Source organism: Salmo salar, chromosome 03, assembly GCF_965601325.2.
Source record: "Salmo salar chromosome 03, fSalSal1, whole genome shotgun sequence".
Lineage (NCBI taxonomy): Eukaryota > Metazoa > Chordata > Actinopteri > Salmoniformes > Salmonidae > Salmo > Salmo salar.
This window is the reverse complement of record NC_138293.1, coordinates 66,592,798-66,618,790: the sequence shown is the minus strand read 5'-3', so window position 1 is coordinate 66,618,790 and position 25,993 is coordinate 66,592,798. Positions and strand designations below refer to the sequence as shown.

Genomic DNA, 25,993 nt, shown 5'->3' with positions numbered 1-25,993 from the left:
GGGCTACACACAAAACACAACTAGGCTATATAAAAAAAAGAAACTATTGATCCTCTTTGGCGAAGTTATATGCCTATTACTGGTGTAGTTTTATAAATTGTTTCATTTCTTTCTGAACAGACAACAGTAATTCTATAATTTTGTGAAATGTATTTCAATGTATCAGCGGTGAAAGAAATTATGAAGAGCAACGCTGGAGAGATAACAGTTGCAGGCTCATGTCTATCAGAGCAGAGAGAGGGAGACAGATCACAGAAAGTGAATGTCATTCTAGAGATACAGGCGCAATTATTTTTCTGACCACAACAATGGCCACGCGTTGGTCTATCGGCGCTACAATGTTGCGCTTTTTTAGACGGCAGGATAAATATAGAGCAGGCAACTTGAATGAACTCTGATTGCTTTTACTATCATTTTTACATCACGATGGGAATTATGTATGATACAAGAGAGCTACCGCATCCTTGCAAATGGGTTCCAGAATGAAACAGTCCAAAACGAGGTGCCGGGTCCTGTTCCATGGAAATTCCCTAAATTTACATTGTTAGGTTTCTTGCGCTTGATGGTTGAAATCGTTCGAAGGGGTCTTCCAGTAAAGAGCACGTGACTTCTCACGATTTTCCGGTCCTGTTCTTGTAATTCAATACAGAGTCAAAATATAATGTGAGACAACTGACCGCTGCGCCTGTTGAAGAGTTGGGCTGTGTGCATGTGGGGACTGGACACTTGGGCATCAGACACTGACCACAAGGAATACCTACATTTTTCTACGTCTTTCTGGGAATGAAACATTAGTTTAATATAAAATGTGTGAAATAATATTTAGTCGGATTTTTCTTGGGTTTCCGTTACTTCTCTGGATGGCAGGTAAAGTTAGTTTTGTTATACCGTTATTGAAAGATTTAAGAATTTCAAGCAGAATTGGAACACAGATAACGCTAAAATATTTGACATTCCAGTTAAGAGGGATAGGAACAATAGCCGCCTTGGTTCGCGTTAAAATCCACAATAACTGGATCTTATTTCATAGTGGCCAGAGAGATAAACTAAAAACCAATAACAGGTTTTGGAATTACCAGGAGAAGGCAATGTAGTAGCGAATAAAATCTGTATGCTCGCAGTAAAGATGATGTGACATATGACACAAAATGTCATTTTTTTGTCTTAACGGTATGTCTTGTCCAATATACTACGTTTTAAACTTTTTTTCCTATATTTCAATTACTGATTAGAAACTGGCTTCTGAAAAAGGCAACTAATTTTAACCTCTTGTTAGTTTACCATTCTGCATTCTAGGCCTAGACTTGGGATCGTTTATGTTTAAAGAAACAGTATGTCTGCTTGAGAATGCAAATTAGCTGATTATGGTCTCTGTCATGTGGTCTGACCTGTAGGTGGGCCTACACATGCCGCCTGTCCTATTAAGCTCAACCCTCCCAGAGTGGTGGTGAGATATGGAGACTCAGTCTCAGTCAACTGCAGCACATCATTCACAGACCATGAGGGGATGGGCTGGGAGGCCACATTAGGAGGTACAGGTTTAGAAAAGGTCAACTTTGTCATCTGGAATGTGGAGAATTTGACAGACTGGACAATACAACCTGCATGCTACCTCACACCAAAAAAAGGAGAGCAGTGTTCGAAAACGTTCCGTGTCATTCTATACAGTAAGTTGTTTTTCTTTTGCGTCTTGTAGTGAGTTTTGTCAGTGAAAACAATTATTTTCTTCTCACTATATGTAACTATTTTGTCTCTAGAGACTGCAGACAGCGTCTCCATCTCTCCTCAGAGCCACTCTGGTCCGATGGTGGAGGGGACAGAGTACCAGCTGCGGTGTGACATAAAGAACGTCGCTCCTTTACGGAAGCTGGTTGTGAGGTGGTACAAAGGGAATGAAACTGTAAAAACTGAAACATTTCATGACTCCAGGAAGAACCCAGTGAATGTGTCCTCCACCCATAACATTACCCCCAGGAGATTTGAGGATGAAGTAAAGTACAGATGTGAGGCAGAGCTGGACCTGAGACCAGAGGGACCAGTGGTACCACTACCTGTCTCACAGACTCTTCATTTTGCTGTTTACTGTAAGTCTTTTTGTTTTCTTTTTGGGGGTTGGTGGCACTGCGGGGCTGTTCAATGTTGGTCCTGGAGTGCCGAAGTACTTCTGGTTTTCATCCTCTCCTTCTAACAAGGGACTAATTCAGACCTGGGACAATTTACAGGTGAGTGCAACCAGGTAGAAACAAAAAATTGAAGTGTTTTGGGCCTCCAGGACCGGAATTGAACAGCCCTGCACTAAAAGGACCTTTTACAGGGACTATTTCATTTCACATTCTTCAAACGATCCTAAAGTGATGTCATAGACCCTTTTGTTTGATGTTAACGTCAGTCTGCAGTGCCTGTAGTCTGTATCAATGGCAAAACTGTCATCAGCCAAAACAGCTGTGAAGTCCTTGGTTGCTGCACCCATTGCAACTAGCGGCAGGATGTGGGGAGTGCTGACTGAGGGGAACTGTAGTTTTGCCTGGATGACAGCTTGTGGTGGCTCATCTTAAAGGGGAAGGCAGACATTATTTTTGTCTGCGACATATTGCCTGACAACTCAAACTGAATTCTTCCACTGCTCTATGTTCACTACAAACTTCAATCTAAAACTGCCATCGTTGAAGTCGTTTGTAGTGACGTCAAAATGAGGGGTGTTCTACAAACAAAGTAATCAGCGATTGGATCAGCTCTAACCAATCAGAGTATCAAAGCCAATGAACAATTTTCAAAACAATGCTTTACCCACATGTTGTTCTGGCTCTCGCCCAACCCATTGGTTTCTGGGACCAATCAGAATAGTTAGAATATGTTTGTGTTCCTCAAATTATCATGGAGGTAGTCAGATCAAGACTTATTGTGGAGGAGAAACGAACGTCTGTGGGCGTGTTGTAGCATTTTGGGTAGCCAGGTATGGACTATTAGTGTGTTCCAACAAATCCAAAATTCCAAACGATCACAACAGCAATTTGCATGTGTTTTGTCTCTCCTACCTTTCCATTTGGCTTCATTGTACTGTTAATTTAACAGCCTCCTGAAAGGTCTCTGTCAGTTTCCCCTTATCTGTTACTATACTTATTGAATGCCCAAGATATTACAGCATAGCTGAGTACACAACCCATAATCTGAGCTGCGTTGAGGGTTATCCTGTACCTGAGGTCATTTGGTACAATACAAATAGTATTTAACATCTTTGAATTGATTTAGCTGTGCTTGATTGAGCTTATCTGTGCAATGGAATCAATGCAATAGTCCCAAAAGTCCAAACCCCACCCATGTAGCAATCCAGACAGGCCCAAGCAAATATGCAAAGTATTTTAATGAAAATGTAAAATACTCTTTGAACCCAGGTCTTCTGTCCATATTTGTATATTCTATATCAGTGTCTGTTGCATTTTGGTATTATTATGCTCATGTGACTCTCGTGCCTCCAGTCCCACCACAGAACATTCTGGAGCTGAAGGACACAGAAGTTGATGTTGGTTCCCCTACTGGGCTGAATTGCTCCTCCAATGGGAACCCCCGGCCAGAGTACTCCTGGACTTATCACCGGGCTCCCAACGTGAAATTGAAGAACGATGATGGGGGGTCCCTACTGACCATCGAGCAGGCCACAGGGGAGAACATTGGGACCTACACATGCCACGCCAGTAATACCCTGGGAAAGGTCTTTAAAATAGCCAGGGTCTCTGTCAGAGGTAAGACCTTCACCAATTATAATGAATTATTGTATTTTGCCTGTCCGGATGCTTAAAGCGCTTTACATAGTAAGGGTTAGGGTTAGGGTTAGACACTCACCTCATCAGCCTCTGTCATCAAAGCGTCCAGGACATTGGTAATGTCGGCTAATGACACTCTTGGCTCAGATCTACCATGTCTTTCTCTATGGTTCTTAAGGGGGTGAAATAAAAATGTATAAAATGGTTCTATAGTCTACGTCTATGTGCTGTATTCACAGTTGCATTTGTTTGTCTTTGCTAATGCCTACTGGACATTATGTCATTGTTCAGTGACACATTTGGATATGATAGTCTATTATAATATGATACTATCACAATTTCGTGACAGCAAATATGATGAGGAACATACATTGAAATAAATATTACTGGACTGTCCCTTTAATACCAGGAATAAAACTGAGCTCAAACAGTATTTTACTGGAGAAAAAAAAAAAAACAGTATGCCTACAGCTTTGTTTTCCCAAATGAATCTCTGCTTTCTGAAATGTCGTTATGTATAGCCTATCTAAGCTATTGATGTGGTTTCTCGTTCCATAATTGAATAACACATTTAGAAACGGCCTGGTGCTTGTGGAGGAGGGTTGTTTTCTATTATATTTAAGAGGGAGTGGAGTTGAGGGATAGAGTGAATGTGCTGTGCTGACTGCACTTTCGTTAAATAAGTCAACAATTCGGCGCCGCGCGGCTGCAACTTCCAATGAACTAGAGAAAAGTACTCGAATAGATATATTGAGAGGCAGCTAAATAACGGGCCGCTAGACATCCAGGCGGCTTACGAAGCCTCTGACAAGCTCAGGCAATGAAGGATTTGTACCTAAATCGGCTTATTTCAATCGCATTGACTTTGGAACTGTTGTCGCTGTTGAATGGATCAGAATCAAGTAAGTTTTTGTAGCGCACTGAACGGGAAGTGATCGGTGGTGTCCACAGTAGAACATGTTAACGTGCTCGTCGTCATACAAATTGCCTGACAACTTTATTTTGTTTATTCTAAAATATGATGAGAAAAAAATACCACGATAGTAGACGCACATTGTTGAGATGAAAGAGGCTACAAAGGTAGAGATAGGCTTATTTACCATAACCTGGCTCAGTGCTCTCTGATTCTGAGAGTCAACATCATGTATAGAAATAGTATTCCAAGGTTTTTTAGTCATATTCCTTAATCCAGCAATAGTGTTAAAGAACCACGGAAATGCGTGGGCAAACACACACACACACACACACACACACACACACACACACACACACACACACCACCCCCCCCCCCCCTAAACCCCAGTTCATTGAATAAATAATTGTTTAACTGGTTGAAGTTACATTGAAGTTACGTAGAGATGTGCTTCATGTGAAGTATGATATTTAGTTGTGAAGTGGGTTACGTTATTGATGGAGCTTATTAGGGGAAGGGACAGTGACATAAAAGGTCCACTAAAGAATGGGATGCAAAAAATGTCCGTTTTTGTGAAGGAAGGGTATCCTTCCTGGCTCATTTTCCTGTGTTTTGGTCAACTGAGTCACTGGCGGCTTTCAGCTGCATGTCCAGGGGCGAAAATCTGATATCCACTTTGGAGGGGACAATTACATGAAAGTGTCTCAAGAGCAATTCCTGAGGGGGACACCAAAAGTAGTGCTGTAACACATAGCCTACATTGTAATATGGTAAATGTATATTGAGGAACCAAAGAAATAAGGTGTTTGCCGTACTCCTAACTACCGGTACCCAAAACTACACAACTAATCGCAACAGCAATACCATTGCCTTTAACAAATCTTAGTTCAGTCACCAGTTTAAGTTGAGAGTGGGGGTATCCATGGCATTTTCCAATTATGTTCCTATTTTACAAGTCAAAAAAATTGAGAACCTTTCATAATGTTGCCAAACAAAGACTCAACAAACTTACCTGAGACTCCCTGTCTCTGCCAGTCTGTCCCTGCATATCTGTCCCCAACTCTGCTGTCTGTGTGCCATCTGTTGCCTGCTCTGCCTAATGACATCATTGTGAAACATTTCCATTAGAATTTCATTTCTTTCTTATGAACATTTTATCAACTAGTCTTTGAGATATTAGGCTACTAGGGTTCTTACTATGCGTTTTGGTGTATTGAAAAATACTCTGATGTCCGTCTTTTATTTTTCTGCCATTTTTCTACCTGGCTGGCTACACACACAGTGTGTAGGTTATTTACAGTAGGAGATGGGCTTCTATCATCTTCAATCATTCTATATGGGCTTCGATCTAAAAGGTAGCTAGCAAATGTGAAATGGATTAAAATGACAAGAGTTGACAGCTGTATGAGTTCACCATTTACACAACATATGCTGCAACCTTTTGTAATTTTAATAGTTTGTTTCATATTGGCTGGCTTCCAACAATAGCTGAATTTGCAAAGCTAGCGAGCACCAATTCAGTTTCAGTGGTGTTTGCTATAATCTTTGCTACCCGGGTTAAATAAAGGTGAAATTAAATAAATAAAAGTTCCCTTGCGACAATTTAGCTTTTGCAACGAGACCATTAAATATATTTAAGACAATGGTAGATGAGAGTGTAGTTCTGTTCAGTTTGGACTTCAGTTTATCGCTAACCTTATCACGGGGACTTTGAAGCACTAACTTACATCATCTGCATTCTGATTCCATCTTTGACGACGCCACATAAATGGAATAGGTACTAGTTAGCTTAATAGTTAAAATTTGCGCGCTAGCTCTGCATATTCAGCTAGTGTGTGTGTGCGCGTTTGACTGGATGAACCTCACGGCAGTTACGTAGTAAGCTAAGGAACGGGCAGTGGATCAAACCATTGTGAGGCAAAGGGCGGGGGGGGGGGTCGCAATCTTTTGAAACTTAAAAACGCGCTATTAAGTGTCTATAATCAGCACAATTGCTTTCATTGCGTATTATTAATATTATTTAAATTACATAGTTATGTTTCAGTGATATATTGGGGGGGACAAATCATATTTTTCCCAGGATGGGGGGGGTCGTGTCCCCCCCGTCCCCCCGGGATTTCCGCCCCTGTGCATGTCACAAAAGTGTGCATTTCCTTTTTTGCTGCTGCTCATTGAAATAGGATGTGATTTATTGTTGGATATTACCAGGTATTTACATTATGTAATTCATTATCTCTCTTTTCTCCTAACTCTGTAGGAGCAGAGCCGGTATGTCCTATCAAGCTGATCCCTGAGAGTGTGGTGGTGAAATATGGATCACCAATCTCAGTGTCATGCAGCAACACAACCAGTGTTGAAGAGATCTACTGGACCACAGGTCCAGAAGTTGTCAATGACACTACCTGGAGTGTTTTGGAACTCCTAAACTGGGACATAAGGCCTGGTTGTAAGGCAACCTTTCAGGGGATTGGAAGATGCAGTAAGCCTCTGCACATCACAGTATACAGTAAGTGAAGATGCTGTCTTCTTCATTCTCTGTCAGAAGAATAATGTCTCTATCCGTAAGGGGTATCCTCTATATCTGGCTGGTATAATATATTATACTGTATATTGTATTATATGAACATTGTGAATGGCATTTCATGTTCCTGTTGTACCGAAATAAAACCAATCTGTGACCCCAATGCGTACGCAATGGGTACCGAGGGGGTTTGGTGAACCGTTACACCATTATTGTTCACCATATGCTCTTACACATATTTACTGTCTCTTTTTTACTGTTTCGTATTAACTTCTAGTTGTTTTTAAAGGTTGGTTTTTGTCTTGAAACAGTAATAAGTCTGAAAATTGTCTTCCACAGAGACTCCAGACAGCATCTCCATCTCTGTTCTGAGACACTCTGGTCCCATGGTGGAGGGGACAGAGTACCAGCTGCAGTGTGACATACAGAACATCGCTCCTCTACAGAACCTGGTTGTGAAGTGGTACAAAGGGAATGAACCCTTAGGTAATGTAACTTACAGTAACGTCAGTAAGACACCAGTGGATGTGTCTGATACTCTGATGATCAGCCCCAGTAGACATGATGATGGAGCTCAGTATAGATGTAGAGCACAACTGGACCTGGGACCAGAGGGACCACAACCCCATCCTACAGTGACATCAGAACCTCTCAACATTACTGTGCACTGTGAGTTGCTGAGAACTGTTCATATATACTAAGCATGCTAACGTTGTGTAACGTGTGATAATATATTAGCTCTATGCACATTCCGTAAGTGCGTAATGTTCTACGGTGAAGTCTCACTATAGATAGATGTCTTTTAATGTTAGAAGAAAATTATCAAACTTACAATTGTGTTTGTTTCCTTCACTGCAGTAATTCATTCAATAAATGTGTTTTCATATTTTCACCACCTGCCTTTATACTCCCTCCCTCTCTAAGATAAGCCATGCATCAATGCATCTCGACTGCCAGTGAGGATACCTGTGTTCAGGGGCTATCCTGAGGAGTTAGTGTGTGAGGCTGAGGGTTACCCACAGCCCAGGATACAGTGGGTCTCTGACCCAGCGAAGCATGTCAGTGAGGCGGGAGGCAACCTGACTGTCTTTGAGGCAGGGCTCTACAACTGCACCGCCACCAACGATGTGGCGACAAGCTTCATTGTGGTAGAGGTGGTTTTAAATGGTAATGGAACCTTTATTAAACTGTATTAAACCCTTTAGTAACCCATTATTTACTGTTTATGAACATCTTGTAGAACATTTTCTTCTTGCTGGTCTGCTTCCTCCTCCCATCTCTCTGGTCTCCTTTCTCTCTCTGTGTCTGTTATTCTTTGGTTGACTAATGTTCTCTGAACAAATTGTATTAACTTTTAACTATGCAGTTTTCCTCATATGTCCTTTACCCGTTGACCAATCCAATACCTCTTAGTCTAAACTGCTCTCCTCCTGCCACATTCTGTAGTCAGATACATGTAGTACATCTCTGTTGTGTGAGGGAGTTTGAACCAAAGCTGCAAAACATGAGGAGATGATGAGGGGACAGTATTTTGTTGTGCACATATAAAATCAGGCATGAAACAAACTCCTTGGGAAGGGCACCTGGTGAGGCTAGGTAGAACTGAGCATCATCTATCATTCATTGAAGAGTGTTGGGTAAAGTTGTTGAATATTTGGCAGTTTAGCTCAGTACTGACTGTTGCCTTGTAGAAGACTATTTCAAGGGTAAAGTTGAGCAATGTCCCCACTCTTACGGTATGTTGTAGATCTACTCTGACTGGTGGGATCATGTAATATTATGTTAAGTAATACATGATTATTCTTTCCTGTTGGAGGAAGTAGGATAAATCAGTGTATTGATGCTTCTCTATTTGATGGTGAATATGGTTCAGTCTGAGGTGGCGCCAGAACGTTAACAGAGTGTGATGGATTAATGGGTGTTTGTTATGTCTCTCTGGTCACAGAGGACTACCTGCCCCTCATAGCGGGCTTCGTGGCCTTCATGGTCGTGATCATCTCGGTCATCTTCGTCTTCATCTACTCCATCTACTACAAGAACACCAAGATGGGCCGCTACAGCCTGAAGAAGGCCAAGCTCAGCAGCACGCCCAACGGCAACGTAGCGCAGAACGGCGGCCAGGACACTCCGCTCCCGATGACTAAACTGTCTCAGCCAAACATCAACTTTTAGGAGAACAAGCTTTATTGGGATGGGACATTCTGAATGAAGAGCCCTCTTTCCCCGCTGAGAGACTAAGTGAGAGACCATATGGTTGAGGTGGTTGAGGGGCTGGTCACAACTCATTCAGCTGGCAGACGCAGGTCTGGATTGTGATAGTTGGGAGTGTCTCCTGACTCTCCTCCAACCTCCCTATGCACTACCTTTCCTCTTTAGCACTAAGATTAAGTACAGATCAGTCCCTCTATTTCCCCTTCTACTGAAGAACCTGATGAGGTAGAATAACTTCTGTTTTTAATGTGAGCTATATGATCTATTCTACACATTCAAAGTGTAGCTGATGTGTGCTCTGAAGGACAAGAAGAAGTAGCAGCAAATAGACAAGGTGAAATCCCTCTTTCAATTGGCTTAATTGAAATGTATTTTTTATATGACTGGTTTTGGAAAAACTGGTTTGTATTGCATAAGCACCAACAAGGGAATTGTTATGTCATTTTGAATGTCTTTTTTTAGTTTGGTCTGATGACAAGGTAATTGCTGTCACATTATACAATTGCTTGAAGAGCAGCACATGATTGAAATTGTGAGAATGACCCCTTTGCCTGGATGTGATGTCTTGCTCGTGACAAGAAGCTTGGAGTGTAACCTGCAGTACAGTGGAGGCTGCTGAGGGGAGGACGGCTCATAATAATGGCTGGAACGGTGTGAATGGAATGGCATCAAACACATGGAAACCATGTTTCATGTATTTAATTCCATTCCACTCCGGCCATTACCACGAGCCCTTCCTCCCCAATTAAGGTGCTACCAACCTCCTGTGCTACAGTATATGCACACAACTTATTTAGGTTGTGAGCACAATGATCACTGAAACCAATTAATATAGCCTACATGTGAAAAGTATTATTTCCCCAGAGTGTGAATTAGTCCGTGACATTGAGGGGGACTTTATTTTTTTACAGGACTTCCTAAAAAAAAGAAAATTGGCAGGTGGCTGTAACGACTGTCGAAGAGATGAGACCAAGGCGCAGCGGGTACCTGAATACTCATACTTTAATATTATTATTTAAAGTGAGTAACGGGAAAAAACAAGAAACAGAACGACAGCTAACAGATTTGCAGGCTAAACAAACAACAGTGCAAATACAACTACCCACAAAAACCCAAACCAAACACACACCTATATATATAGGACTCTCAATCAGAGGCAACTAGAAACACCTGCCTCCAATTGAGAGTCCAACACCCAAACATAGAAAAACTAAACTAGACAGAACATAGAAATACATACAAACCCTCTGCCACATCCTGACCAAAACTAATACAATTACTCCCTCTGCTGGTCAGGACGTGACAGTACCCCCCCCCCCCCTAAAGGTGCAGACCCCGAATGCACCTAAAAGAAAAGACAAAAAACCCCAAACAACAAAAATATCCCCCTAAACTAAAGGGAGGGAAGGGAGGGTGGCACTGTGCTACACCCCCCCTCCCCAACCCACCTATATCGGAGGCTGCTCAGGTGCGGGACGTGGACCCCGCTCCACCCTCGGCGTCGCCCAGTTAGGTGGCGCCCCTGGCCGCATCAGAGGACTGGTGGGCGACCCTGACTGCGCCCGGCTAGCGATTCCTGCTGCGCCCGGCTGGCTGGCGGGCGACCCTGGCGGCTCCGGCCTGGCTGATGGCTCTGGCGGCTCCAGACTGGCTGGCGGCTCCAGACTGGCGAGGCTGGGCTGACGCACTAGAAGCCTGATGCGTGGGGCTGGTACTGGACGTGCCAGCCTGGAGACACGCACCTCAAGGCTAGTGCGTGTAGCGGGAAACACTGGACCGTAGAGGCGCACTGGCGGTCTCGAGCGCAGGGCTGGCATCACCCCTACTGGCTGGATGCCCACTTTCCCCTGGCACATGCGGGGCGCTGGTACTGTGCGTACCGGCCTGAAAATACCCGGCCTCGCCACAGTACCCATCACCCCAAAGCACGGGACCTGTCCAGGATGTCTCTGCCCAAAATGGTACGGGGAGCTGGCCTGGGGCTCCATCCTCGCCCCGCCAAACTGCCCTTGTGCCCCCCCCAAAAAAATTATTGGGGCTGCCTCTCGGGGTCCCTTACCAGCCGTATTCCCCGGTCCTCGCCAGATTTCCTCCGCTGCTTGGTCCTGTTGTGTGGGTAGTTCTGTAATGACTGTCGAAGAGATAAGACCAAGGCGCAGCGGGTACCTGAATACTCATACTTTAATATTATTATTTAAAGTGAGTAACGGGAAAAAACAAGAAACAGAACGACAGCTAACAGATTTGCAGGCTAAACAAACAGCAGTGCAACTACAACTACCCACAAAAACCCAAACCAAACACACACCTATATATATAGGACTCTCAATCAGAGAGGAAGCCTACACTCTTGTAGTCTGAATTAATTAATGCGTCTTGCTGACAAATTTACATTAAAAAAAGTCTGGACACCTGAAAAGGGGCTGAAATACGGGACACAACTACAGCTGTCTGTCCCAAGCTCATGTGAGGGCCCAGTTGAAACAATGTTGCAAAGCTCAAAACAGACATTAGAGAGGCAGACAGGTGGAGAATGAATGCGATTGAAAGAACCTGAACCAGGTTAAACCAGCGGTGAGCTCATTTAGGGGAGCACATGTCTCATTTGAGGGTCAGAGCTACTCTGTTACTACTCTACACTGCTCCTACTCACCCAGCACTGCATCTGGAGTGTTCAGTGTTTTAAAACTGCATCACTCTAATGCCGGACTGCATGTGAGTTCTGAATGTGTGGAAGAGGCAGTTGGTGTGTGGTTGCATCTTCCTGTAAGCAGATTGAATCAAGCCATTATTATCACATGCAGGAGTCAAGAGAAAACCTGGAGCTCAAGAGTAATGTCAATACTTTTTAGGTCTCACTTCACGCTGTGGCCTAAAACCTTTGTAATTACATGGTAGTTGCATTGTTACATAGTACTTACAACTGTTATACCGGTTTGTTATACAGTTAGAAGTATGTAACACTTTGTAATTACAAGGTGCCCATATACACTCACCGGACAATTTATTAGGTACACCACCCCATTCACGAAAATGGATCACTCCTACAGAAAGTTAGTCACCTGGCCGTGGCTTGCTATATAAATCAGGCAGACAGGCATCAAAGCATACAATTAATGTTCGATTGAACGTTAGAATGGGCAAAACGAGTGACCTAAACGACTTTGAGCATGGCACACCAGCTCCAATATCTCAGAAACGGGCGCCCACGACCCATCCTGCCTGGTGTCAACAGTACAGGCTGGTGACGGTGGTGTATCACCATCCAAACTGCAGCAACTGCGTGATGCCATCGCGTCAGCATGGACCAACATCCCTGTGGAACGTTTTTGACTTGTAGAATCCATGTCCCGAATAATTCAGGCTGTTCTGGAGGCAGAGTGGGTCTGACTCGGAACTAGATGGGTGTACCTAATAAACTGCCCAGAGTGTATGTAACTACAATGTAAATGCATATGTTGTAGGCTACTTCATGCAAACTCAAAGCCTTTTGTGTATGTAATATAAAATATAGAACTGTACATTTAATAGTCTGTAAAAATGTGTGCCTCTAAAAGGTAAGGGCCCATAGAGTATATGGAGAATAGATTGCAAAGGGGGGGCTTATAGGGAAGAAGAGAACAATTAATATTGTACAAAGGGATGGTCAGTGTAGTTTTCTATCAATATTGGTCCTCTGGTTGTTAGGAGAGAGTAACTCCCTTGACCCCCTTTCACCACAGTATGTAGTCTACACAAACTTCTGTGGAGGTCTTTTGTTTCACAATCCTCTCATGTCAATACTCCTGTGTTAAGAAATTCATTTGTATTAATCTTTTGTATGATATTGCTTTGAGTTATCTTTCAAATATTGAGTTTTTTATGATGATAATTATTGTTGTATTGTGAAAATGACAGAAAAAAATAATTGAGCAAAATGTGTTTAATATTTCTAAAATATTTTTTTTTATTTAAGACAAATGTCAGAATTTCCTTATCAGAAAGTAAATTGTATATTTGAAAATATTTGTAACTGTTTCATTTGTGGCCACAAAATGTAAATTAGGCCCTATGGCTTTTTATAGCCCCAATAGGCCTAGAGAATACACCACACTACAGTATTTATTTTGTGAATTGTGTGCACCCCCTGGAGATCAATTTATGATGCTCTGAGTCAGTGGTTCCCAAACTTTTTATAGTCCCCTACCCCTTCAAACATTCAACCTCCAGCTGCGTACCCCCTCTAGCACCAGGGTCAGCGCACTCTCAAATGTTGTTTTTTGCCATCATTGTAAGTCTGCCACACACACTATACATTTATTAAACATAAGAATGAGTGTGAGTTTGTCACAACCCGGCTCGTGGGAAGTGACAAAGAGCTCTTATAGGACGAGGGCACAAATAATAATTATAATCAATAATTTTGCTCTTTATTTAACCATCTTACATATAAAACCGTATTTGTTCATTGAAAATCTTGAATACCTCTCCACAGGTTAATGAGAACGGTGTGCTTGAAAGGATGCACATAACTCTGCAATGTTGGGTTGTATTGGTGAGAGTCTTAAAAGTACCTGCATAATTGTGCACCCAACTCACTCAGGTGCTTCGCTATATCACATTTGACATTGTCCGTAAGCTTGAGTTAATTTGCACACAAAAAAAACAATACACTAATGGAAAGACCTGTGTGTTGACCTTGTTAATGCAGACAGAGAAGAGCTCCAACTTCTTAATCATAGCTTCAATTTTGTCCCGCACATTGAGAGTCCATGTAATCCTAGATTCAGATTGTTCAGGAGAGATAGGCCAGCCGTGTGAGAAACTCATCATCATGCAAGCGGTCAGACTGTCACGCCCTGATCTGTTTCACCTGTCCTTGTGATTGTCTCCACCCCCTCCAGGTGTCACTGATTTTCCCCAGTGTATTTATCCCTGTGTTTCCTGCCTCTCTGTGCCAGTTCGTCTTGTATGTTCCAAGTCAACCAGTGTTTTTTCCCGTACTCCTGCCTTTGCTATTCTCCTTTTTCTAGTCCTCCTGATTTTGACCCTTTCCTGTTCTGGACTCTGTACCCGCCTGCCTGACCATTCTGCCTGCCTTGACCACGAGCCTTTCTGCCACTCTGTACCTCCTGGACTCTAATCTGGTTTTGACCTTTTGCCTGTCCACAACCATTCTCTTGCCTACTCCTTTTGGATTAATAAACAATGTAAGACTCCAACCATCTGCCTCCAGTGTCTGCATCTGGGTCTCGCCTTGTGTCATGATACAGACAAGTGAAAATTATGGTCAGTAAAGAACTTTAAGCTCCTCTCAATTAAAAAAAAGTGTCAATACATTGCGCCTTGATAACCAGCGCACTTCTGTTGTAAAACCGTTACATGGTCGCTGCCCATATCATTGCATAGTGCAGAACATACACGAGAGTTCAGGGGCCTTGCTTTAACAAAGTTAACCATTTTCACTGTAGTGTCAAACGTATTTCAAGCTGTCAGTCATTCCCTTGGCAGCAAGAGCCTCTCGTGGATGCTGCAATGTACCCAAGTGGCATCGGGATCAACTGCTTGCAGGCGCGTTACCACTTCCCTATGTCTCCCTGTCATGGCCTTTGCGACATCAGTACAGATACCAACACATCTTGACCACCAAAGTCCATTTGATGTCACAAAGCTGTCCAGTACTTTAAAAATATCCTCTCCTGTTGTCCTGGTTTCCAGTGGTTTGCAGAAGAGGATGTCTTCCATAATTCACCCCCCATAAACGTAACAGACATATACCAGGAGCTGTGCCAGGCCCGTGTAACAGTGTAGGTTCCGTCCCTCTCTTCGCCCCAACCTGGGCTCATTGTGTTATTTCGCTGAACACTGGATGGTTTAATTTTATTTTTGGCATTGAAACGAGGCTACTAAGGAGAAGAAAAAAAACTCACCCAAATGTATAGCTGGAAAATGTAAATAGTTTTAAATGTGAAGAATTTTTTCTGCAGCAACCAGTGATCCGGGTCAACAGCGTCAATGTAACAGTATAGCTTCCGTCCCTCTCCTCACCCCTACCTGGGCTCGAACCACCCTACCTGGGCTCTGCACACATCGACAACAGCCACCACCGCTAACTAGCTAGCCATTTCACATCGGCTACACTTAGGCCTAATGAATTATAGAAGAGACCCGAACACACACTAAGTTGTTCATTTCAAACAATTTATCGCATAAGATTTGTTGTGTGATTGGCAGAAGTTTATTTTTCTTGTACGTTGCTCATATGAGGAATCTACAGGATTTTAAAACAGCTGGTCATCATTCTGATTTTGCTCAACAGTTATTTTGTGACGCGCGCTTTGGGATCTCCGTCATCCCGGATGAAACGGAAGCCCATTCATTTTCAAACAAGGAAGCCAAGTGGGCGGAGCGACCATTGGGCGAGGTTTCGTGAACAGGGGTGGACAAAAATTCATTTAAGTCTGTATATTCATTAGCTTTGGGAAAGGTTCATTTTCGTCGTTTACACGAGATCCCGTTGCTATTGACCAATCGAAGCTCACTATGGTTTCCAGCCCCTGTAGATACGTAGCACTATCTAGCTTGCAAACATGAGAGCGATGATTCAGTGTTGACATGCATGTGATTTTCTTACTATTAGGCTACTTTGAAAACGATGTCATGGGTGAAAATGTAGCCTATTGGTTGCGGGTTTTTGGGCTACTTCTTGTTTGCACCGCGGCCGCCATGACATTTTTCTTAAAAATATATAAATTAGTTTCGATAATTTAGTTTCGATTACCGTAGTTATACGTTTTCAAGGTGACGGTCAACATTGGGATATATTTGCTGGATAAAATAAATATGGTGAAAGGACTTTTAGAATTTCTGACTCTCGGTGTGTTGGTGTTAACAGGTAGGGTCTACAGATCGATGTTAAAACTTTTTTGTAAAACTACAGACGTTTGCTGTTCTCGTTACCTTGTGAATTTCCCATTATGTTTAAACAACTCAATTACTATTCAATTGTATTTTCCAGGGTGATGATTAACTTTCTGGAAGTCATAGTAAACTTGTGTTTGACTATTTGAAGTCTAAGTCCAATCTCTCCCACCGAATCAATATGTCTCTGATCAAGAAAGAGCTCTATTGGTGGGTGTGGTAGATTCATTTGGAAGAAAAACAAGTGTTTTTCTCTCTCGAATTTGGTCCCTGACACGGAACCCAAACCGGCTGCGCGCGTGCGCTATCGTGCATACATTTATTTTGTCCCCCTACACCAAACACGATCACGACACGCAGGTTAAAATATCAAAACAAACTCCGAACCAATGACATTAATTTGGGGACAGGTCGAAAAGCATTAAACATGTATGGCAATTTAGCTAGTTAGCTTGCACTTGCTAGCTAATTTGTCCTATTTAGCTAGCTTGCTGTTGCTAGCTAATTTGTCCTGGGATATAAACATTGAGTTATTTTACCTGAAATGCACAAGGTCCTCTACTCCGACAATTAATCCACACATAAAACAGCCAACTGAATCGTTTGTAGTCATCTCTCCTCCTTCCAGGCTTTTTCATCTTTGAATTTATATGGTGATCCATCTACATTTTCATAGTATTACCACGACAACCGGCAAAACAGTTCGTCTTTCAATCACCCAGGTGGGTATAACCAATGAGGAGATGGCACGTGGGTACCTGTTTCTATAAACCAATGAGGAGATGGGAGAGGCAGCGCGATCTGCGTCAGAAATAGAATGGAGTTCTATTTTAGCCCTTGGCATCTGCAGACACTAGTTGGTATGTGCGAGCAGTGTGGGTGCTATAATTGAGTAACATGGATTTCTACATTTATTTTGCGATGCTCGCGCACACGACGTGTCCGGTCTGGTCAGCATGTTAGAGCAGTGGTTCCCAAACTGTGGGGCGCGTCCCCCTAGGGTTCGGCAGTCCAGCTCAGTCCAGCTTTCATCTTACTCTTGAAAGTTGTAATAGTAGAATGTACAAGGTGCAATTTCGAAATTGGATAGTGTATCATCAGTTCCTCTTGTCATGTCAGTCATTGCATACCTTAGAGAGCTATTTATAACTTGTAAGAAATGTCAAGATCAACTAGCCCAAGTGTACTCAACTACTATTTGAGAAGGTCCAGTCACACAAATTTCCTAGGCGGTAAAATTCTGGATGGATATTGTCTTTATCGGCGTAGTAACAAACCCCCACCTCGCGAGTCGTGACCCATATGACCCCAAATTGTTCAAGCTCCCGTTAATGGCGGAAAGAACGTTTGGGGCGGCAGGGTAGCCTAGTAGTTGGAGTGTTGGACTAGCAATCGAAAGATTGCAAGTTCAAATCCCTGAGCTGACAAGGTACAAATCTGTCATTCTGCCCCTGAACAAGGCAGTTGTTCCTAGGCCGTTACTGAAAATAAGAATTTGTTCTTAACTGACCTGCCTACTAAAATAAAAATAGTTTTAAGCTAATTTGCCTGAAATTCTACCTATTTTGCTATCGGCGGAGAGAAGCTTTTTGCAGTTTTAAAGCAAATTTACTGCAATTATACACATTTTGCCATGTCTTAAATGTGTTCATATGATACCTGAGTGAGTCAGTCAGTGCGCCCATGAGGCCCCCATGGGCGCACATTCTGACCATAATAACTGCAAGATTTAGATAGCTGGTTAGCCTAACATACCTACCTAGCTAACATGGGCTCGTTGATCAACTGTACATTACTGACATGTTAGAAATAGTTCTCTAATGTCTGTCAGTGAATGACATAACAAGAGGAAAACTTCCCATACACTACCAAATGTAAAAATTGCACCTTGTGCATTCTACTGTTACAACTCTCAACCACATTAATAAATTGAAAGCCTGAGTTTTTTATATTATTTATTTATAAAGTCGGGACACGTCAGCTAACGTTTTTTTGGGTCGTTTTCTTGCCCCATAGATTTTGTTGTAACGTTTGAGCCACTTAAATATCACATAAATACACATTAGACATGTCAAAATGTATAGAATAAAAATGCTACATTTTCTCTGCACCTCATGAAAAAATGTGTAGAATTGCAGAAAATAAACTTTAAACCTGCAAGATTTTCTCTTCGCCAACAAGAGGGGTGTGAACAGTTTTTGTCATGAAAAGTGCTTTTGCCCATAGAAATAGACATGGCTCGTGCGCAGGGTGGCGCAGGATGTTCCCCAATGCTGGAAGGGGGGACTGAATGCAAAAGTTTGGGAACCCCTGCCTTAGAGCACTATTAATATTAAAACAAGTTTCATTCATTTACTCCCTTGTTCCAGACTTGACTGAGTGAACTTTGTTTTTTTAACAACTAGCAGTAGCAATAGGCAACTTTCTCAGACCCTCTGATAGTGAAATGTATGGCCACTTCAAAAGTTCAGTTTTGCATAGTCAAACCAGTTGTCTTGCCCAGCAGAGAGATTGTAATACAAACCTGCAAAAATACAAGCAAATATATATTTTTTGACAGACATTGTATTGTTATGTCAGTGTTATTTTATGGTTTTATGTAATCATTGCCATGTTGTTCACATGTCATGTGCTCTGACCGGTAGGTAGGCCAACACATGCCTCCTCTCTTGTTCTCAACCCTCCCAGAGTGGTGGTTTAATGGAGACTCAGTCTCAGTCAACTGCAGCACATCATTCACAGACCATGAGGGGATGGGCTGGGAGGCCACATTCGGAGGTACAGGTTTTGAAAAAGATGTCAAGATTGTCACCTGACTGTGGATAACCTTACTGATTGGACAATAGAACCTACATGCTACATCGCTCTCATTGACGGCGAACAACCCTCAGAAGTACTTCCAGTCATTCTCTACAGTGAGTATTTTCCTCCTTGTGAATGTGAAAGGTATGTTTCTATTTAACTGTATATCAACATTGAGGGGTTTTAACATTGTTGACCTCTTCCACAGAGACTCCAGACAGCGTCTCCATCTCTGTTCTGAGACACTCTGGTCCCATGGTGGAGGGGACAGAGTACCAGCTGCAGTGTGACATACAGAACATCGCTCCTCTACAGAACCTGGTTGTGAAGTGGTACAAAGGGAATGAACCCTTAGGTAATGTAACTTACAGTATCGTCAGTAAGACACCAGTGGATGTGTCTGATACTCTGATGATCAGCCCCAGTAGACATGATGATGGAGCTCAGTATAGATGTAGAGCACAACTGGACCTGGGACCAGAGGGACCACAACCCCATCCTACAGTGACATCAGAACCTCTCAACATTACTGTGCACTGTGAGTTCCCTCTAGTCTTATTTTCAATCATTCAATTCATGTTTACAGCTGATCATTTAGTTTGATCTGATACCCTACTATGATATTTAACAGATTCTTCCAGTAATCTGTTCTCATTCATCTCATAATTTCACCCTCCCCAGACACTGAATCTTGTGGAAACAGTCCATGTTGATTGATTATTATTTCTCCTCATTCTTCAGATCCCCCAACCTTTTCCAGACCTGAAGCTGAGACCCTGGACATCAGAGTGGGTGAGGAAATCACTGCACTGCTACTGGAAAGCCCACTCCTCTGTACAGCTGGCCGTCTTCACATGTCCAAGAAGCTCTTTTCACCCCCCCACCTAGTCTTATCTTTCTTCCCCTCTCGCTCCCCCTTCACTCACTAGTGGCATTCATGTTACCTTTTACCTGAATGAGAGTGTCCATTGGTAAGCGTGCATCATCAGGTGACCACAAGTCCTTTGTTACTTTGCAATTATTACATTGTTACTACACTGTACATATGAAACTAACTACCATGGAAATATGTTTTTCAGGACACTTCATGTAAAGTGGGACCCATTTTTCCCGTACCATGAACATGTGTTACTTTCTTAATATTTCCCATATAGACTTCTCTGTGAAATATCTCCTTTGACAGTATATTTAAATGTTTAATATTGCCAAATTGCTCCAGTTTCTCCAGGCAGTCGTGGAACCACTGCAGGGATAGTAGTGGTCGTGCTGGCTTTCTTTGCTCTAGTGTCTGTCTGTGTGGTGCATCACAAACAAATCAACTCTGCTGTTGCTGGGGCTGAGGAGCTTGGGACGGTCAGCTGATCAAACCCTCATTAACCACACCCTCTTCCCACAGGGGGCAGAACAACGTTCTGGGCTATCATAGGATCGGTTCTGGAACTGACCTTTGTGTTCGTGATTGTCTATGTCGTTGTCAAACAGAGAGCAGGTCCCAACTCCATCATCTGAGCAGGCCAGAGGAAGAGAATTTCTATCGTTAGTGTGACCAGCAGGACTTCCTCAACAGACACTGTATGAATAAGAAAGGTTGTTTATTAAATTAGTATGATGGAACGCTTCAATCCTGCATGCCTTATAAATCCAAAGAGTGCTTTCTATTAGCCTACTCCAACCAATAGCTTTGTGCCATTTGTATGTGGTGTTGTTTTGAATGTGTCTTGGGCTGTGTCTGTGTGAACATGTGGCGCGACACTACAAAGCATTCATTCACAGGCATGTGTGTCCTGTTTACTTATTTATTTTATCATCAAGCATGCCTGAATGTAGTCTCTCTTCTCACAGCCATTGTGTCTCTGTCACGGATGTAAAGCGGCTGGGAAAACAGGCTAGCCTGATCGCTGTAGTCTGATGACAGCAACAAGTGATCTTATGTGACTGTACAATGAGAAATGAGCCATGCAATGCATCACTTCCTGTCTAATGCTTTTTTTTGTTGCTCTAAATTGGTGCTACCAGAGCCTTTTAACCGATTTAAGTTTACTATTCCAAGAACCACAAGCAGCTTCTCTTCACTATTGCTAATTTTGTTCTCTGCCCACACTCTTCCATTTTATCTCTTGTTAGGGTTTGACCAACTATTTGTTTGCATAACCTATATAATATAACAAATATGCTATGCTACAACATTAAGTTTATACTCTATATGATAAGAGCATACTGCTGTGTGAGAGGAAGGGGCTCATGGGATGGTGAGTCATATGGAAAGAATGCAGATGATGTAAATCAGGGATGTGGAAGAGCTTTTTAAATGATAATGGCAGGATATGGGTGAAATGTATATGCGGAGGGGTGTCGGGGTTTTAGAGAACTGTGCATTGTGCAGTCACAAGATAAATCGACTGCCAAAGATAATAACTACGCCCGGCAACAGGAGGCGTCTCGAGGTTGGGACCAACCTGCACGCCAACGATAGGATGAGTAAGTTTAAACCACGCTCATCCTCCCTCTGACAGGCCAGCAGTGAGCGGGAACTATCTCTGTCAGAGTATTTAATGAAAAGCAAAGGATGTGTAACTCAGTTCTCTGTTTTGCCCTGCGGGGTGTTACAGGGAGCCCGTATATACGAACCACCTATTTACCCTTCAAGTGTTTGCATTAATTAAAGTACAAAGAAATCAGAAGTTACTATGTGCTGACTATTTTGTTCCGATACCAGATTTGAATTGACGCGAATTAACACTCTCTCTTTTACCTTCACAGCACCCTTGATTCTGAGTATTGTCAGTATGTTTGATGATAGCTTTAATCGTTTGTCTTTCACTTTCTCAACCTATATCTGTGGACCATAGGGAAGCGGACATGCATACCGACATGAACCCCATGGACACAGTCTCAGGGCTGTGAGGAGAGAAAGGCCACTAATGTGTTTTATCGATCTCATGTATTTTAATAGGCTACACGGTCATATCTCACCATAGGTGGCTCACATGGCCCTTTAACAAGTTGCTAAACTGTGTGTTTAGTAGAAACAATTCCCCGAGATGATTTTGTTACTTGCCACTTCTTTCTGTTTTGATAAGAGTGCAGTGGCACAGTCCTTCAATAGTTGTCTTTTTTTGTTGAATCACAATCAGAGATTTGGGTTTATTTTTTATAACAATTTTAAAACAAGCATCTTTTGTATGCCATTGGGAACCTTTCTCTCATACATCACTGTAACACTGACACCTCCATACTAATCAGTGCAAACTAAGGTCAATTTAAAGAGAAGCATGAAAGTCCATCTGTTATCCTGCCTACGGTGGCTCATATAAATGCTTCCTTTTTCAGAATTGAGTGTGTGTCCTTTTTGTGTCACTCGGGTTCATCCTGGTGAAGGGGACTTCTGCCTTGCCAAGAAACACTTTGTATGTGCAGCCTGACTGTTGCTATAACAACCTGGCTGCAGTGTAGACTTATAAGGGCAATTTGCCAGCACATTTAGTCCTTGAGCAAAAACATTTTATATTATACACACATGATCATTTTCAGAAACAAGTGTACAGTAGTGTACTTCCACAACAAACAAAGGCACGGGGTAGAAACACAAAACAGAGTCGACATACTGTAGAGACTGAGGATTGGCAGCTGAGCCTTCTATAAATACACCCAATAAGCATCCAATTACTGAGCAATGTTTCTGGCAGCCTGGTCACGGCCGGTGCTGTTGTGCAGTGGTGGTACATTCTGATCACAGAGTGAGGCCTACACACTACATGCCGGACAACTCAAGTCCAACAATCCAACCTGCTGAGTCTTGACAAAGCATGGGCTCTCCAAGCAGTGTGCGTATGGGAATCAAACATGCCTGCAGAAAAGAGATTAGAACTGCAATGTGAGTTTTCTCAAACCACCTATGTATATGAATCCACAGTCACACGGGAACTGTTTAGTTTGAGGCAAGTTAACACAGGTCATTGGGGTTTCATTTCAGATTAAAGAACTGAAAATTGTAACCGTAGCACCCTTCTGAAGTCATAGAACTCTGTATGGGTATTTTCTAAAAACAGAAAACAGATGTCATCTGAATAGCTTGGGGTTGTGCTGCTGTAAGAATACATGACAGCAAACAGAATTACAAAAGATCTAGCCTGCGATTCTAGGAGTACATTTTGGGCTGAAATATATAATAGGTCTGATATATTAACTCCCATTGAACATGAAAATACAGATTCTAACTAAACCACAAATAAATGATTAAAGGAAGAATTTCCCCTGTGGGATGTAGGCCTAATGAGTTACCATTGAGGAGGTCTGGCCTTGATGCCTGTCAAACTTCCTTAGCCCCCTCTTCTCCCCCTCGGGGCCCTGCAGTCAGACACAGACTACGGTATGAGAGCCCTCGTTTGGTGAGGGAGGGCTTTTGTTAGTAATCACAGTTCACTTTGGAGTTGCCAAGCAGGACCAAGTCGGAATTCCACTCGCCTTTCAACTCAGACCATAGTGGACCTCAGAAAAGTCTGCAAAAAGATGGAAAACAACTTTCTAAAATGGATCCTGACCTTTTGCATGTTCTGCACCGGTAAGATGTTGCAAGAGTCAACATTTTATTATTCATAAGATTTGCTTATTCTCTGTGGAGTCGAGGGTTATGGGACATCTGCAGTAGAGGCCCCCATTGTATCGACGAGTTTGTAGTTTGAAGACGTGTTTGGCAATAGAATTGGTCATAAATGGTTTTAAAGCTCTTTGGCGAAATACTCTTATATAATATTGCATATATGAGTGTGTGAATTATTTACCTGTGCTTTGTCCACTGAAATTAAACTTTCAACCCAGAGATGATGGCAAAGTGGAACCTGCATCCCACCCAATCTTATATCCACAGTGATACAAACAGATCATAAACACCTGCTAAAGTCACACAATCAAATCACTGCAAGCAACATTTTCTTTGTATCTGTAAATGTGATTTTATTTAACAAATATGAATGTTGCCGATATGCCAGCAATAATAGAACTTTCTAATTAGATTATGTGATGATCATGATGATAATGAAAAAGATTGCGAAAATGATGACGCGGATGAAGACAATGTAACGATGATGATAGTGATGATGATATTGTCCACTTCTCAGTGTCAGGTGAAGGATGCTCTCTGGAGCTGAAACCCTCCAGGGTGGTGGTGGGGTTTGGGGAGCCTGTGTCTGTCAGCTGTGAGGCCTCTCGCCCGGTGCGTGTCCTAGGCTGGGAGTCAGCCATCGGGGCAGCACACACCCAACAGGACCGTGCTGTCCAATGGAAGGTGGACAGTCTGATCGACTGGATCGAGGAGCCTATCTGCTATGGAGTCTTCTTCACTGCACCCAGACAGTGTGAAGAGAAACTCAACCTCATTCTTTACAGTGAGTCAACCTGGCCTAAATAAAGCTGGCTTTTTATCTTAGCACAATTTAAGGCAGAGCATGGCTGTAGTACATGCATCAGGCCATACTTCATAATAATGAATTCTATTTGTGATGACTACTACTAAATGTACGTGTTTTGCTTGACACACTAACCAGCTGATCTTTCACAGAGACTCCAGACAGTGTCACTATCAGCTCAGCGAACCACACTAGTCCCATGTTGGAGGGGAAAGAGTACCAGCTGCTCTGTGATGTCCAGAACATCGCCCCTGTTCAATACCTCACCCTGAGGTGGTACAGAGGGCAGACTGAAGTTTACAACCACTCTTTCTCTGATTTGACCCCTGCCTCCCCTGTCCAAGTATCCTCCATCCTCCTGATCACCCCAACCAAAGCTGATAACGGAGCCCAGTACAAGTGTGTTGCTCAGCTGGACTTGGGACCAGAGGGACCACAACCGCCTCCTTCAGTGACATCAGAGCCTCTCAACGTCTCTGTGCACTGTGAGTCTATCCACTCAACCCAACCATTAATAGTTTCATGAGAAACAATGAAATACAATTGTGTTTGTGTATTCGTTTATATGCAATATCCATCCCTTTCCCTTATACTTATTTTCTCAGACCCCCCATCCTTCCTCAGTCCTGAGGCTGAGACCCTGGACATCGGTGTGGGGGATGAAATCACATTAAACTGCACGGCTACAGGAAGCCCCAGTCCTGTGTACAGCTGGCAGTCTTCAGATCCCAAAGAGAAGATGGAGGACCAACCTGTTTTTACCTCTTCCTCCTTGCTTCCAGGGACCTACACCTGCATTTCCTCTAATAAGATTGGCAAGAAGAGTAAGCAGTTCATCATCAAGACTAAGTCTTAAGGTAGGAGGACACAGTGAAGGAGGCATTGTTAAATGCACACATTTAGAGGATAGAACTAGCATTCCCTACACTTGTTGTAGAAGCCATTGTTCTTATTTGATTTTTCTATGGTATGTAATGTGAGGAGTCTCTTGAAGGCACAAAGGGCCACATCGAAGGTATGTGACTTTTCCCACAGTGGAGTGTTGGCTTTACAAAACAAAAGTCCAAGTTTGGGGGATTAGCAGAGGGAAGATATTGTCTGTCTCTAATATCAATTGCACGGTTTTGTTACAGGTGTGAGAATGTCATCATTGTCAGCCAGACCATCGCACAGAAAAAAAGGAATCGCCTTACATTTTTAAAGACTTTGGTCATGTAATAGTTTATAGTAGCATATTATTGTGTTATGATTGATTCTTGTTTTTATTGGAACATAACGTATACTTTGATGTGTTTAAATATATATGTAGGGTATACAGTTCACATTCAGTGTGGAGAACCCTAGAACGCGAGGTAGTGTGAATAATTATATCCATTAATAAGCTATCCATTAACTTTATTTTGGAAATCTACGTTGTTGTTTATGTTCTCTCTTTTTTTACATGCATAAAAACACTAATAAAATGACAAATGTATATTTA

At 42.6% G+C, this 25,993-nt stretch overlaps 1 protein-coding gene and 1 long non-coding RNA gene across 2 annotated transcripts; one reads left to right on the top strand and one right to left on the bottom strand.

The window, feature by feature from the left end:
- Window positions 1-364: 364 nt before the first annotated feature.
- On the top strand, window positions 365-25,993 carry LOC106601185 (titin-like). Its single transcript, XM_082973113.1, is given in 19 exon segments — window positions 365-867; window positions 1,395-1,667; window positions 1,758-2,084; window positions 3,477-3,740; window positions 6,932-7,180; window positions 7,535-7,864; window positions 8,120-8,362; window positions 9,141-9,365; window positions 18,952-19,003; window positions 19,005-19,117; window positions 19,120-19,221; window positions 19,317-19,646; window positions 19,850-20,036; window positions 21,869-21,888; window positions 23,502-23,669; window positions 24,226-24,492; window positions 24,666-24,998; window positions 25,119-25,370; window positions 25,647-25,993. Coding segments are annotated over 18 exon segments (3,795 nt in total). The 5' UTR covers window positions 365-806; the 3' UTR covers window position 25,370; window positions 25,647-25,993.
- On the bottom strand, window positions 11,174-17,013 carry LOC145877596 (uncharacterized). The gene is made up of 3 exons (XR_014391939.1): window positions 16,846-17,013; window positions 12,060-12,170; window positions 11,174-11,585 (listed from the first exon to the last, which is right to left on the bottom strand). It is a non-coding gene; the product is annotated as an uncharacterized LOC145877596 (long non-coding RNA).